This window comes from Panthera leo, chromosome F2 (genome assembly GCF_018350215.1).
Source record: "Panthera leo isolate Ple1 chromosome F2, P.leo_Ple1_pat1.1, whole genome shotgun sequence".
NCBI lineage: Eukaryota > Metazoa > Chordata > Mammalia > Carnivora > Felidae > Panthera > Panthera leo.
In genome coordinates, this window is record NC_056695.1 from 13,812,197 (window position 1) to 13,828,474 (window position 16,278).

Here is a 16,278-nt window from a genome sequence, read left to right on the forward strand (position 1 = left end):
CATACACAAATTATTTAAGTGTATATTTTATTACATTGTGTAATTGTTTAAAATGTAATTGTGTATAATGCAGATGTAATAAACCGTAGCATGTCTATGATTGTAATGGTCCTGTAATTTTTATTTCCATATTCAAAAAGGGTTTTACCTAATCTAAGATGAATTTCCATGTAGGTATATGATGGTAATAAATATGATTCAAAGGAACGATTTAACTTAGTTTTACATGGGAGCCTTGAGCCCAGAGCTAAATAAATGAGAAAGCTTCATTTTGAAAAAGTGGTTAGTCATTATCATCAATGACAGACTAATGAAAGCAAAGAAACCAAACAGATTTGGTAATTTATGTTTCTTAAAGGAAGCCAGGGGTGAGTAGGAGACTTTGGGTTTTGCATTTTTCCCCCAAATCATACCAGTTCTAGCATTCAAGCTTGTAGCTATTTTTCCAAGTGTGTTATACTAAGCCAATCATTTTACTTAAAAAAATCAAGAACTGATATCATAGAATATGATATTCTAAAATATCTGCCTGGATCTTCTACTACAGAAAATGATCTAAGGAATATATGTTGAGCTCTCCAGATAGGTTTAAACTTTATTTTTACTTGAAGTCATAATCCTCTTAGTTATCTTAGTACATTTTCTGATAGAAGTTGCATAAAATAGGACATGAAATGGGTGTCACAACGGTAGTGATGATGACGTCCGTATGTGTGATTGAAACCAAATATGCAGACTTTTCTAGCTGTGTGATACATATTAAAATGGTGTGATTCTGCTTGGGTTAGAAGCTAATGGATTCTCTTTGCTTTATTTTAGCTCTCAGCGTTAGAGAGGCAAATCTTTGACTTCCTTGGCTTCCAGTGGGCACCAATTCTTGGAAATTTTCTACATATAATAGTCGTCATATTGGGTTTGTTTGGAACCATTCAGTACAGACCTCGATATATCGTGGTGGTAAGTCGTCTTTTTATCATAATAAATGCTTGTAGTAAATGCTACAAATTTATAAATGCTTGTAATAAATGCTACAAAATTACTAACAGAAGATTATATTACATTAGATTAGATTAGATTAGATTCATCAAAAATGAATAAACATTAAAAATAAAAAGATATTTTAAAACAGGGTTTGGATAGAGTAGGAAGTCTGTCTGTGATCCGGATGGCACGATGAGATATAAATGTGCATTAACTGTCATTCCTGGGACGTATGTCACTAACCCGAAAAAGCAGACTTACCTAGCCATAACTGTTTACCATCTGATAACAATAATATCATTTAATTTTAGTTGATTTAGGATCTAGGACATTGTAAATGTTATTCAGTATTCAGTACTCATCCCTGATGTATTTAATACTTTATGTCACTGAACACTTCTCCATTTTGTTATGATAAATTTGAAATGTTAATTCCATACTCCCTACTATACCAAATACGGTCAGCACACCCTCCTTTGTAGGACAGTTTAAGGAAGTGTATGCTTTGTACCACAGTGGAATGGAAATTATTCACAGTAATTAGTTTTGTATGAAAAGAAGGCAGTATTTTAGGCTACATATATAAGTTTGTGAGCAATAATAAGCATATATAAGTGATTGTAACTAGGAATAACATATCTAAAATGCTCGTTGAACCTGAATAAATAACAGTGTTCAGTAGGACTAGTGAGTATTTTCTTGCAATGCAGTGACATTGCCTTACTAGAAGAAAGACCATAGACTTAAACATATGCCATCTTTCAATTTTTATTTAATCTATGGAAAAAATAAAGCTACACATTTTTCTGTGAGTGCATTAATTCTCTATTTTTAATCTCAAAATTGGCTTTTTGCACCTCTCACCATATCAAGGTGAATGTAGCTGGCCCACAGCCGACACTCTGCACTCAACATGGCTGCCCCGGGGATATTAGGAGCATTTGATATCACTAAACCAGCTGCAGGGACCAAACAATGTCTGCTTTACTTTTCTTTCTGTATAATCTGCTAGAAGGGTATCTCATGAAGCTGGACTTGTAGTATAAAACACTTCGGTGTGCATAATATCAAACTATTATATTGGATTCTATCTTCCAGTTTGTTGCCACAAACACAGCACTTGTACTCAATACACACTTTTTATTTTATGATATTTTATTTGTGATAATAGTGAAGCCCACAATCCTCGATGGCTGTGAAACCAGTGTCCTCTCTGGAATGAAGCTGTTGGTACACATTAATGGCATTATCTAGTCCTATTGATTGTACCCTGTAAATACTAGCTCCATTCGTCACACAGCTACTGCCTTGGATGAGGCCTCTGCTTTCTCTTTCCGGAATAGGGACTTCCTGCTTGCTTTCAGCCTTCCTACCTTCCAGTGTGTCCTTTGCACTTTTCCTAAATCACTGGCTTAAAACTCTTTGATAACTCTTAGCAGGATAAAATCTAAGAATATCCTTGGCTGACCACATGACCAAGCACTGATCCCACAATCAATGTGTCCTCTCTCCTCTCCTTTCCTGCTCCCTTCTTCCCTACCTTCTTTTTTTTTTCTTTTAAGTTTTATTTATTTAAGTCATCTCCACACCCCACAGGAGGGCTCAAACTCACAACCCCAAGATCAAGAGTCACTTGCTCTTCTGATTGAGCCAGCGAGGTACCCCACTTCCCTTCTTTCTTAACTTCCTTTCTCCTTTATTTAATTAGCTTATTTATTCAAACTCTGTTTATTGGGTCTCTGCCATGCGTTTGGCATTGTATTAAGTATGGGCTACGTTGGTGATCAAATACGGACACATGTATTCTCTGCCATCTTGGGTACTTACCTTACATATTATCAAATAATCATCCAGGTAAATGGTAAATTGCAACTGTGACCAGTGTTACAAAGGAGCACACTGTGCCATGAGATGTATAATGGGGAAATGGGCTCTGCAGAAGTCACTGGGGAGCTGAGATCTGCAATGTGTGAATTCACCAGGGAAGAGGAAGACCGAAGTGTTGTGGGCAGAAGGCACTGCAGGGCACGTAGTAGGATGTCAATAGCAGTAGTTCCCATTCACTCATTAAACATTAATTGCGGCCCTACTAGACTTTGCTAGGGCTGGATACATAGAGAAGAAAGTAAACTACAGCATCCCTGCTCTCCAGGAACTCGTTATGCAAAGAATGGGGAGGCACCGGGTCCAGGGGTCTCTGGAGGTGATGAAGGGTCCTTGAATGAGTCATGAGAAGGATGATGGGGTTGAGCACTAGCCCCATCACAGGTGAAAGAGCAGAGAGTTTGTGCATTTCAGTGCCATGCACCCTGCTCCTACCTGCTTCTCCAGCCTCTCACCCAGGTAGCCCTGCTTGTGTTTGAGCTCCAGCTACAGCAACATTTTCTGTCTCTGGAGCACACTTCCCTCCTTCCAGGCACTTTAATAGTTAATCACTACTGTTGTGTGTCTTGAACATGGTTTACAATTCGTTCACATTTATGTCTTCCTAATAGGCAGCGTTCTTTGAGAATATGGAATGTAATAGATACTCAATAAATACTCATTGTTTTTCCCATGTAGTTCCTTACTCATTCAGAGTCCATTCATGTTAGAACTGGCATCACTTCTTTCTCTGGTATCTTTTCTTTGCTTCCCTCTCTCCCAACTCCCTCTTGTGCATAGAAAGAGACAGATTTAGATCTTTAAGAATCTTCAAGATGGGAATGCAAGCTGGTGCAGCCACTCTGTAAAACAGTATGGAGGTTCCTCAAAAAACTAAAAATGGAACTACCCTACGACCCAGCAATTGCACCTCTAGGCATTTATCCATGGGATACAGGTGTGCTGTTTCGAAGGGACACGTGCACCCCAATGTTTATAGCAGCACTATCAACAATAGCCAAAGTATGGAAAGAGCCCAAATGTCCATCAGTGGATGAATGGATAAAGAAGATGTGGTATAGGGGCACCTGGGTGGCTCAGTCGGTTAAGCGTCTGACTTTGGCTCAGGTCATGATCTCACGGTCCGTGAGTTCAAGCCCCGCGTAGGGCTCTGTGCTGACAGCTCAGAGCCTGGAGCCTGCTTCCGATTCTGTGTCTCCCTCTCTCTCTGCCTCTCCCCCGTTCATGCTCTGTCTCTCTCTGTCTCAAAAGTAAATAAACGTTAAAAAAAAAAAAAAAAGAAGATGTGGTATATATATACAATGGAGTATTACTTGGCAGTCATATGAAATGCTGCCATTTGCAACTACGTGGATGGAACTGGAGGGTATTATGCTAAGTGAAATTAGTCAAAGAAAGACAAATATAATATGACTTCACTCATATGAGGACTTTAAGAGACAAAACCGATGAACATAAGGGAAGGGAAACAAAAATAATATAAAAACAGGGAGGAGGACAAAACAGAAGAGACTCATAAATATGGAGAACAAACTGAGGGTTGCTGGAGGGGTTGAGGGAGGGGGGGATGGGCTAAATGGGTAAGGGGCACTAAGGAATCTACTCCTGAAATCATTGTTGCACTATATGCTAACTAATTTGGATGTAAATTAAAAAAATAAAAAATTAAATTAAAATATAAAAAAAATAAAAAAAGAATCTTCCAAGAAAAACAATCCATGTTTTTGCTTGTGTTGTTTTTCTCTTTTAATGCATATGCCAATCAAATTTCTATGATTTTTGTTGTTGTTGATGTTGTTGTTGTTGTTGTTGTTGTTGTCGCCGTCTTAGGAGAGAAAGAAAGTAATGAATTGGTGGGAAAGCCTTCTGTGCCAAAGATATCATTGGATTTAATTTTCACACATATCCTATGGGCATCTATTAGCATCCCTAATTTTACAGACAAGAAAAGAGTCAAGGAAGGTTAAGTGACCTACCCCAGGAACCCACATAGTAAGTGGCAGAAGTGAATGTGTATCTGCCTCACCTCTGTTATAGTTAGGTTTGTGAAGTTGCTTTATCATGATCATCATGATGCTTTGCTTTGCTTCACCACCATATTCCAGATGATATGATGCCATTGTCAGTATAAATTTTGACATTGAAACTGATCCTGCCCTACCACCTCAGCTGATCGCAGAATATTGTTACCTGTGTGGGATTCCAGATTACCTCTTGTTCTAACATGGGTATAAATCGTCCATTTGGAAGAAGTGCCTGAAGAATCGTCAATCCAGGGTGACTGGGTGGTTCTGACTCTTGGTTGTGGCTCTGGTCACGATCTCACAGTGTGTGAGTCAGGTCCCACATTGGGCTCTGCACGGGCAGTGTGGAGCCCGCTTGTGATTCTCTCTCTCCCTCTGCCCCTCCCTTGCTTGTGCTCTCTCTCTGTCTCTCAAAATAAATATATAAACAATTTTTAAAAAGGAATCATTAATCCACAAACATAGAAACTCTGTTCAAAAAAAAGTGCCTTCAATGGGAAGATCATATTGTTACTGGGAGGGTGGCTACGCCATGTTATCTTCATTACGCCACAGGCGATTCGTCCCCGATTTGTTCCCATGAATGCTTTGATTTGAATCTACCACCAGTGGTCTGGGATTAATTCTAGTCTGAAAAAGCCAGAAAATAAATCTGGCATATGTCACAGAGGTACACAGGTGTGTCTCGAGAGGCCCCAACTTTTCAGCGGAAGTGAGAGGAATCCTGGATCAGAAATTCACACACATTTTTCACTCAGCAGGGAAAGAGTTTTTGATTGTGGGAGATTTTCTCTCAAACTCACCTGCAGTATTCTTAGTATTAGCCCCCTTTATTGGCCAAAACAAACACCAGTAATGCCAACTAAGTTTAATCCATTTCAAACTAAAATTTTTGGAACGCTGAAACACAGATGGTAAGTTACTACCATTTCTGACATCAAAGAATCAAAGAATTTAAAGAATTGAAAGAATTAATCATGCTTATGAAAATGGTTATGGTTGGGGCGCCTGGGTGGCTCAGTCGGTTAAGCATCCGACTTCAGCTCAGGTCACGATCTCGCGGTCTGTGAGTTCGAGCCCCGCGTCGGGCTCTGGGCTGATGGCTCAGAGCCTGGAGCTTGCTTCCGATTCTGTGTCTCCCTCTCTCTCTGCCCCTCCCCCGTTCATGCTGTGTCTCTCTCTCTGTCTCAAAAATAAATAAAAATGTTAAAAAAAAAATTTTTTAAAAAGAAAATGGTTATGGTCAAGGACCATGCAAAACAAACTCTCCAACGTCTATAGGCAAACTTCTAACTTCCACAAATGGAACTCAAAACTCATAAAAACTGCTCCTTTGCTTATGCCCCACTCCCCCACCTCGCGCCAGCCATGCTTAATGATTGTGTTTTCCAAAGACCACATGCTGTTTCTTGCCTCCTCTGTTTGCACATTCTGTACTTTCTACCTGGAATGCCCTAGTCCCCTTACCCTCTTGGAAAACTCTAAATAGTGCTTCCACCGAATGGTCACCTCTTAGGAGCCTTGCCTGAGCATCCCACTCTGTGATAAATGCCTCCTCCTGTGCTCTCATGGATCCTGGTGACACTTCCCACCCTTGTACACTGCACAGCTACAACCCTTGCTTCCAGGCCCATCTTATTCCATTCAACAGTGTTCTCCTGGCATGCCCATTGTTCCTATCCATTGCTGTGCTCTAGGTCTATCCTGGTATACATGAGGCTTTAAAGATGCTTAATAGTTGGGGCACCTGGGTAGCTCAGTTGGTTAAGCATCCAACTCTCGATTTCTGCTCTGGTCATGATGCCATGGCCTGGGATCGAGCCCTGTGTCAGGCTCCTCTCTCTCTATGGGGTACCTGGGTGGGTCAGTCATTTGAGAATTTGATATCAGCTCAGATCATGATCTCACAGCTCGTGAGTTCAAGCCCCACATTGGGCTCTGTGCTGACAGCATGGAGCCTGGAGCCTGCTTCGGATTCTGTGTGTCTCTCTCTGTCTGCCCCTCCAGGGCTCATGCTCTCTCTCAAAAATAAACATCAAAAACAGAAGTTCTCTTTCTTTCTCCCTCTGCCCTTCCCTGCTCTCACTCTCTCTCTTTCTAAATATTTTTTTAAATATGTTTAATACTGTAATGAACAATTGATAAATGAATCAAAAGTTATTACATGAAATTATTTCATAGGATGGACTTGACGTTGATTTCTTATCTCAGAACACACCAACAATAGTTCAGTAAGAGAAAGTGGCCTTTCCTGCCTTGTTGATCTCAGTCTGAGCTTAGCTGAGGATTTACATGATAAAATGATATATGCTGCTCTGCCTGGACCTACCATTAGCTGACTTGCTCCTCATCTTATTTTTTCTCTAAGAAATATAATGTTATGGACTCCTGCTTGAGGAAGCTCCACAGCAAGGTGTGGTATCTATCTATCTATCTATCTATCATCTATCTCTATATATCTATATCTATATCTATATCTATATCTATATCTATATCTATCTGTATCTATATCTGTATCTATGTATCTATATATAATTAGTGGATACCAAGGTCAGTTGTAGGGTTTGAATGTACCTTTTGTGTTTCTTTGACCCTAGACAATGAAGCAGAAAGCATATTGTTCTGGAATCAGCTGAGAGTGTTAATTTTCTGGGGCGCCTGGGTGACTCAGTCACTTAAGCATCTGACTCTTGATTTCAGCTCAGGTCATGACCTCAAGGGTTCATGAGGGTTCAAGCCCTGTATCGGGCTCTGCGCTCCCAGTGTGGAGCCTGCTTGGTATTCTCTCTCCTCTCTCTCTGCACTTCCCCTGTGCATGCTCTCTCTCTCTGTCTCTCAAAGTAAATAAATAAATAAACATTAAAAAAAAGAGTGTCAATTTTCCTTTTAGTTGGTCCTATATTAAATCTCCTCCACCAGTCTCCTCCACTATGAAGCCTTGGGACATTTATTTCCATTATTTGTACCACAGTTAACTTCATATGTAAAAGTCTGACTCAGGTTTTCTTTAAGAATTACATTATGTAATGTATGCGACTTGCTTAACATAACCTAACACAGAGTAAGTGCTTAGTAAATGATTAAGCTGTTAATATATTTTTTTTTCTTTCTTTTTTTTTCTTTTTTGGCTTTCACTCTGCTTTTTTAGCCATTAAAATGAAGGGATAGCACATAACTCTCTTAAAGTTCTTCTGGAGATGAATACTAAACTCTAGAAAGTGTTAGAGCAATGAGTTCACAAGAAACCTTTTTTAAAAAAATTATTAGTCTAACATATTGTACATAATACTGTATCTGATAGATACACATGTGAATGAATGAATAAATGACCTTTCTGTCAATTGGAAAACAAGCTCAGGAAGTAAAAATAACTTATGTCATAAACTAATTGCTCAATGAGGAAGAAATAGGCTGCAAGACTTCCAAATTCATTTCAAGCAAAAAACACTGAAATATCTTTGTAAAACCTTGAAATATCCAGGCTACTACTTAGAATAGATGGACATTTTTTTCGCCTTACAGTCTTTGAATATGTAAATTAGGATTTAAAATATATGTACTCTGGGGCGCCTGGGTGGCTCAGTGGGTTAAACATCTGACTTCGACTCAGGTCATGATCTCGCGGTTCACGAGTCCAAGCCTCACATCGGGCTCTGTTTTAACAGCTCAGAGCCTGGATCCTGCTTCAGATTCTGTGTCTCCCTCTCTCTCTGCCCATCCCTACTTGTACTCTGTCTCTCTCAAAAATAAACCAAACGTTAAAAAAATTTTTTTAATATATGCAGTGAACATAAGCAAAGTACAACAAATAAATAGGTAGATAGATAATCATACAGAGTAATTTTTTATATATTGGGAAGTGGTTTTCTATACTGCAAGTATATGTGTCTGGATATGAGAATATGGGCATACTTCCTGATAACCAAAAGGGATTTCTTGAAAATGGAGTCTTATCTTTTTTTTATTCCTGTTTGCATTGATTGTAAATAAAATAACCCATGTCAAAAAGAATACATATGTTGTCCTAATACTTCCTGCCTAGGTAAATGCCTATGGATACGTTTGTATTGCTAGAAACTTCTTTCTCTTTATCTCCATGTACGGACTTGCATCTCCAGTGCAGGTTGAGATATGTAGTTTTCATCTCATAACAGTCCAACGTTCAGTCATACAAATAATCTTTGTTGTCAACAAACCAATATATTAGAAGAAAGACGCTTACAATATTGTTTTCAAAAACCATGAACTTCGTATCACATGTAACACATCAGTTGCAAAATACAAAAGAAATTGTTATTCAAAAATATTGCCAGTGGCCTCATTATATAAATGAAATACATTTTTAGAAAACCGATAATTTGGTGAACTGGTCATTTTATAAGTTGCAAAATTTGGTGAAGTGTTAACTTGCAAATTATTCTGTAGTCCTTTTCCTAAAACCCTTCTGAAATGAAGCCTATCATGTAATACTTAAGCATCTCAGCTCTGGAGTCAGACTGTGAGAGTTCCTCTCCCAATTATGACACTAAGTAGGTGATCAAAAGATTACTCTCTTCCTCGGTTTAGTGTGATGACTGAATAACGTGACCTGTATTAAGTGCTTAGCGTAGCACCAGGAACATAGAAAGTGCTTAACACAGTACCAGGAACATAGAAAGCAGCAGAATAATAACTCATGTTATTGTTTAGGGAATTTAGCAGCAGACACTTGGAGCCTACTCAGCCTGGTAATTTTATCTTTGAGAGTTCACAAATGACATCAGTGGTACAACTTGTGAGAGGTCCTGAATACACTTCTGTCACTGAGTTTGTGCCGTGATGTTAAAGTAGATTGGTTTTATTATGCATTCGTTATAACTATGGGTGGATTGTCTTTTCTAAAAGAATACTTATGGGCTTAAGTTTGCCTTCCTAATAATTAAGAATCGTATGGTTTTGCAGTTAATTTTGTTTATTTCCTTATGTTAGCCTTACTTTCTTTTATGCCCTTTCCTTAACCTTCGTATCATTGGCTTTTTTCTCATGACTTAGTGGTTTGCACTGCTCTCTCATTCTAATTGACTCATAATTAGATTAATTTAGAATGAAAAATGTAGATACCAGTCACCATCTTAAATTAGCAACAGCTTTGAAATTTGTTATGGTTATTGTGACTTGATCAGTTTGCAAAAAATATACATTGAGGATGAAGTTTAGCTATTTTCAATAGTCATGGAACTATTTTTGTGATTTTTAAAAGTGTATTTCAATGTACTTGGCACATTGTTAAAACTGTCTAAAGTCATTCATACTGGAAGACTTTATTAACAGAAGATATTGTCAGCATCAACAATATCTACAAATGCTAAAAGCCCCACTATATATTTTAATTTGTGTTAATATTTGAACATACTTGCCACCTTCTCTAAATTTTCAGTGATTTTGGACCCCTTAACTCATAATTATAATTGTATTATTCTTAAAACAAACAAACAAACAAACAAAAAAACCTCCTCTCCAGAAAGAAAAAAAGATGTATGCGATGTGACATCAAATGTATCCAATTAGAAAGCTACACAACTACGTGAGATTATTTAGAAAGCCCTTTAAAAATCATAAATGACAGACACAAAATATAAATTAAATTTTGCAAGTAGTGACAGGCTTCTGATAAGGTTTCTAATAGGAGCATGGCTATTTTACACAGTGTTTAATCTTCATAATTTTGTTACTTGACACAGCATAGAATAAGTTACTTAGGTGATTTCAATATTTATTTTCATTTGACAATAGCATGGGATGATTAAAATCACTGTGGAAAGCAATAATTTAATCAGTATGTCGACTGAAGGAATTAACAATGTATAGGCTTTTGTGGTAAAGTAAAATGAATGAGAAAAGCCTTGTGTTGTGTTCCCACGGTAAATTCCATCCTCAGTCATCCAAGCTAATTCTATGTCAATTCTAGATTTCAGTTTCTTCATCAGTAACCCGGTGGTTTGTACCCTAAGACCCTCTGCACTGATGAGTCTTGATCTAAGGCTACCTTAATTCAGACTCACCAGTACTCTCAGGGAAGGCATTTCTTAATACATAATACATTAATAAAACCAATTAGTCAGTAAGGCAAGCATGTTTAGAGTTTGTTGGATGTGATTGGAAGGTATTTTCCTATTATGGAAATCTGTTGTTTATTTGCTCATTCTTAACCATATTTATTAATTTGGGGTTTTTTTAAAAATATTTTAACGGTCGTATTTAACATAATTGTGTTGGAGGCACAGACGCGCTACTCATACTAAAATAGTTCAACAGGAAAGTGTGTTCATTTTACTCCCTACATCCATTTTCAAACATGCTCTTCATTCAGGGGTATGTAAGTGCTGAGTTTTGACTAACATTCCTAAAAATTTGACAGGTTAATATTATAACTAAAAGATAGATAGATAACCCACAGAAAATTTGCATAATTGTATTCCCTGGAAAAGCTAATACTCAGAAAACAGCAATCAAGTCAGCTCTTGGATTTAACTTTATCTGCAGGCCAGCAGAGCACTTTAAAAATAAATCTAGCCTTATTGGCATCTACTGAAAGCCGTAGAAACTATTGGATTTTTAATTTCCAGATCTTAGGGGACCTCATAAGGAGTAGTCTTTTCTGAGCACGCCCTGCTTCTTCCCAGAAGACTTAGACTTATTGACATTTTTATTATTGATTTATTTAGTATACATGCCTTTCATCTCTATATTTTTTTCTCTTTCTCCTCCTGCCCCCCTTCTCTCTAGTACACAGTATGGACTGCCCTCTGGGTCACCTGGAATGTGTTCATTATCTGCTTTTATTTGGAAGTAGGTGGGCTCTCTAAGGTAAGTTTATCGTGCTTTTAAAGTACACTTTAAAAAGAGAACACTAATAAATAATTATTATGACCATATATATGTATATGTATATCTATATATCAAGAGAGAGAGAGAAATCTAAGTAACATTACAAATGGAATACTAATCAAAAATCAGTTTGGATACTGATCAGGAAAGAGTGATCTTAGAAGCACGTTAATTTAATGAAACTCCACAACTGTAGCTTTCTGGTTTGGTCTGTTAAACTGTGGTAGAACCCAGCTTCTAGTGTATCCTCATGTCCTGTTGAAAAAGGCCTAATGTCATGGTGACAAAAGCCCCAAATGTTAATTTAACAATGTTTTTGAACATTCTTGCATTTAAAGTGGAAAGGGGGATTGATGAAAATGTTGATGTAACAGATATGAATAGCAAGCTGCTATCTTTGCTTGAATATTGATTGTGGGGGAAAAAAAAGTTTGACAAAGGCTAAAATCCTTACATGTCAAGTGGAGGATACATTTCCTAACTAGTAAACACATCTTGAAATTCTGGTTAAGTAGAAGAGAGCTGTCTCGATGCAACATGATACCAATGTTTTTTCTGTATACAACTAGTGTCAATCGAGCACACATTTTTCACTGACTCCTACAGAAACATCTTTTGATTGCCATCCAAATGGAAGAGCATCTTGGGTGAAGCTTCTAGCTGTGTTTCTCAAACATGTGTTTCATAAACCAGAACAATTTTTACTTGTAGAAATCATAGAGAGGAAATGTAACCGTATAATTACAAAAAGAATGAGAAAGCTGTATTTTTTTTCAATTTCTCATTATCAACTCTATTAACTTGTTCTATTATATCATAGTTTGAAATCTTATGAATAACATAATGGTCTTCTACTAGCATTTGTGGTTTTAGATCTTAGAAAATTTGCACTGACCAGCAGACTCTTAAAGTTGTCAGGCTCCACTGAAGATCCATATGGTAACAAAGAATTTTGTTACCCTGAAGGGTTTTCCCCCTGGAACCTCCAGAAGTGGTTAGTCTTTATTCTACATACACTGTGATAACCTTATAATTAGAACTTGTCATCATTTTCTCACATTGGCAAATGTATTCGGGAGCCAGAAGTGACATTTCTAATACTGACTTTTATACAAATGCACAAGCATCTACCTTTAATATTTGTGCCATTAATCACATTTTACCTCTAATTTTTAAGACAGAAAAAAGTATTTAAATCAGTGCCCAGTTATCTTCTATAGCATGCAGATTATAATTTTAAAATGCAAATTTTATGAATATAATAATTGTGAATAATAAGGTAAGCATAGCATTTTTCCAACCATGGCATTTTGTATCTTATAATTTGGTCTATTTAAATCATTAGCGGGTAGTAATTCTCTTCTATTTGCTTCCATATAAACTGATTTTTGAGGGGAAAAAATAGACCAGAAATGTGTCTTACGGAATTGGCATCATGATGTGCTAAAAGAAACCTGAATTTAAAATCCTAAGTCTTTCATTCAACTCTTGTCTTTAACAATTATTAACTATGGGCCCTTTGGCAAATCATTTAACCATGCTAAGTCTCTGTCACACATAAAAATAGGACCAGCTCTGCCAATTGAGCATTGTTTTAAGCTCATCATTTATGGTAACCCAGGTAAGCTTCAAAACAACGCTATGAATTGATAAAAAGATAATAATATTAGCACCTGTTGGTTCCATACAAGTGTGTTTTCGCTCCTCTGTTCAAGGTTACTTTTGTGAACTGCTTTTTGTGACTGCGTTTCTAATATCAGTATGCCTGTCAGGGTTTTTTTCTTTCTCATTTCTTCGGGTGCAAGGTTAAAAGCGATGTATGTACTAGTCCCGGTCACTCATTTTATTACCCATTCAAATGGCGTTAGGCAGTCAACCAAGTATCCTAGGTCGTTACAAGGATAGATGACTCCAAAACGAACATCCTAAAGATTTTCTGTTGTTCTCTTTCTATTAACTGCCTCAAAGGCTGGTAACATTTCCCTAGTTAGCCACAGTTTAGCCTCCGTTGCAATCTGTAGGACATCTATCCTGAAAAATATTAAGGACCCTTGAGAAACGCGAGCACCACTGCTACCCTTCCAGGTTGGACTCCAGTTTTTATAAGAAATTTCTTGTCCCTATGTGCTGGTATATACTTTCTAGAGCTCTCCATTTCTTGCTAGTTCATGAAGGCGTTTCATGGCATTCCTCACTGGGGTAGGTTAAATAGAGGTCTTCTTTCACCTTGATTTTTCCCCAAAAATATCCACTCTAAAATAAGGAATCTTTTCCCCAAAACTGGATTCAGATGAATTTCCACAATATCTCTACCCGGTGTTATTCCAGTGACAGGAACCACCTAGCCATTCTCATTAACTACTAGTGCACGTTATTGTGGGCATGAACCGTCATCCATCTGGCCTGTTATGATTCTTGATTCCAGCATCCAGACATTCCTTTCCTTTTCACTCCATCTGCCAACCAGCTCTGGATCATGTGTTTGTCACTGGTCTTGAGGGTCCTGATTCTCCTCAGATCTTCCAGAACTTGAAGGAAATGGATGTATTGTTTACAGGGAATGCATACATGTATGGTGAGGTCAGGGATGATTGTGGGTCTGCGTTTACATAATCTCCTGGAGCTTCGGTTTCCTTTTGAGGAAAACCACAGCACTGTTTTTACTTTAAATAAGATAATACATATAAAGGATTTAGGATCTTGGCATAGAATGAGGTTTCAGTAAATAGTCGTTCTCATAATTGCCATCAACATCATCTTTATTATTATTGAAGAAATTAGCAGACATCATGATTCTCATCCTGAAACCTTAGGGACATATTATTACTATGTGAGGAGCTGTGAAGGGGAGAAAATGTAGGACTGAATGACTTGTTTACAAAATATGTACCAGTCCCTTGTGGTGGGAACTCTGACCTGCATATTAGCTTCACAGCTGTAACACTATTGATTAAATCCTTTCCTTCAACACGTAAATGGCTTTTTTGAAATACTTCTGCAGCTAGATTCTCCCTGTGTCCCTACTGTTCCCCCTAGGAGAACTTTATGCATCTTTGGAAGTCTCCATGGCTGTTTTTCTGCCATACTTTAAGATCACCCAGGGCACAATTAATAAGTTATTGCTGCTTCTTTGGAAGTTGCAAGACTTGAAATCATTTTTTCCACCCTAGGAATACATTCGGAATATAAATATGAAAACTCAACTCATTTGCTACATTTAAAGAGACTAAAAAATAAGTTATGTTGAGAACTCAGGTTGTACTTTCTTTGTAATTCCAAAGGAGTTTTACGCTAATGTCTTATGCCAGATTTTGGATTACTCTAAATTGTACAAACTTTCAGCTAATATTTCTTTTATTCAAGTCTTCTCAAATGTGTAAGTGATCCTAGCGAATTTTGAGTGGGTCCCATTCTCATAAAATTCAGAATGTGTATAATTGGCATAATTTAGACTTAAAATGAATATAAACAAATTATATGAAGATTTATCTTATTAATCATGTGCTTTGATCAAGGGCCTTTCAAAAACTTATAAACAGGGCATGGAAGAGAGAGAGAGCCTAAACTTTACTGATTTTTACTCCGTGTAGATGCTTTATATTGCCTTCACATAGAAGGAAAACCTACCTTCATTTGTTTCCCTATATCGTGTTCTAATGACTGCGCTTTTTCCATCATGACCTGATGTATAGGTGTTTTGATTCTTAAGGAAATTTAAAACATTTCCCCAAATGGCAGTAATAGCACACTTTTTATTCTTTTTTTTTTTTTTTTTTTTTACTTAAATTGTCACCATTCGCTCATAAGGGTCCTCTTCTTTTGTGAGATTCTCCCACTGAATATTTCACCTGAGCAGCCAGGCAAGATCAATGAGATAATTCTTCTTTTCAAGGCTCACTCTTATTACCTAGCCTGAATTGTTCTTCTGTGCTTACTGGAAAAATTCTCTTTCTTGCCCAAGATTCATTTTCCTTCAAGGTTGAATTCTTCCACTAACTTTGGCTTTGGACAGGCACTTTCAAGTAGAAAACTTTTAGAGTCAATTCAGAGTTATGTACAGGAGCAATTGCTTAGGAAACAGAACTTCACTTTCCTGTGCCTGCTTACAATCTATCCATTATTTTTTATAAACAACCAAAATATTGTTGTCTCAAAGAATTCTTTTTCTTCTGGCAGTTTCAAACTAACTGATGACAGTTTCAAACTAAATCAGTGATGTACAGTATATTTCTTTTGTACTTAAGCAAATACAACATACTGAATCTAGCAATGAATATTAAACTTACATTTATCTTTTCCTTTTCATGATCTCTTCCTACTGGACATTTTGCAAAACGAATCTTGAAATACGATGTTTACAGAGGGGTGAAGCTAGGGCACGAAATATCTTTATTTGAGAATAATGTGGCAGCAAATGATACAATAGAATCCTAGAAACCCAGCAAAATTATGTCTACATTTGGAACTGCCAGAATGGTATATCCTGTTTGGTATATCAGGAAGTAGATGTCATATGTATATC

General features: G+C 37.3%; 1 protein-coding gene across 1 annotated transcript in view; it reads left to right on the forward strand.

Moving 5' to 3' along the window:
• NKAIN3 (sodium/potassium transporting ATPase interacting 3) overlaps window positions 1–16,278 on the forward strand; it is a 701,538-nt gene that overhangs the window by 416,638 nt on the left and 268,622 nt on the right. Inside the window, exons 2-3 of the mRNA XM_042923339.1 lie at window positions 820–957; window positions 11,655–11,735. Coding sequence (XP_042779273.1) covers window positions 820–957; window positions 11,655–11,735 — 219 coding nt within the window. The remainder of the gene's footprint in view (window positions 1–819; window positions 958–11,654; window positions 11,736–16,278) is intronic.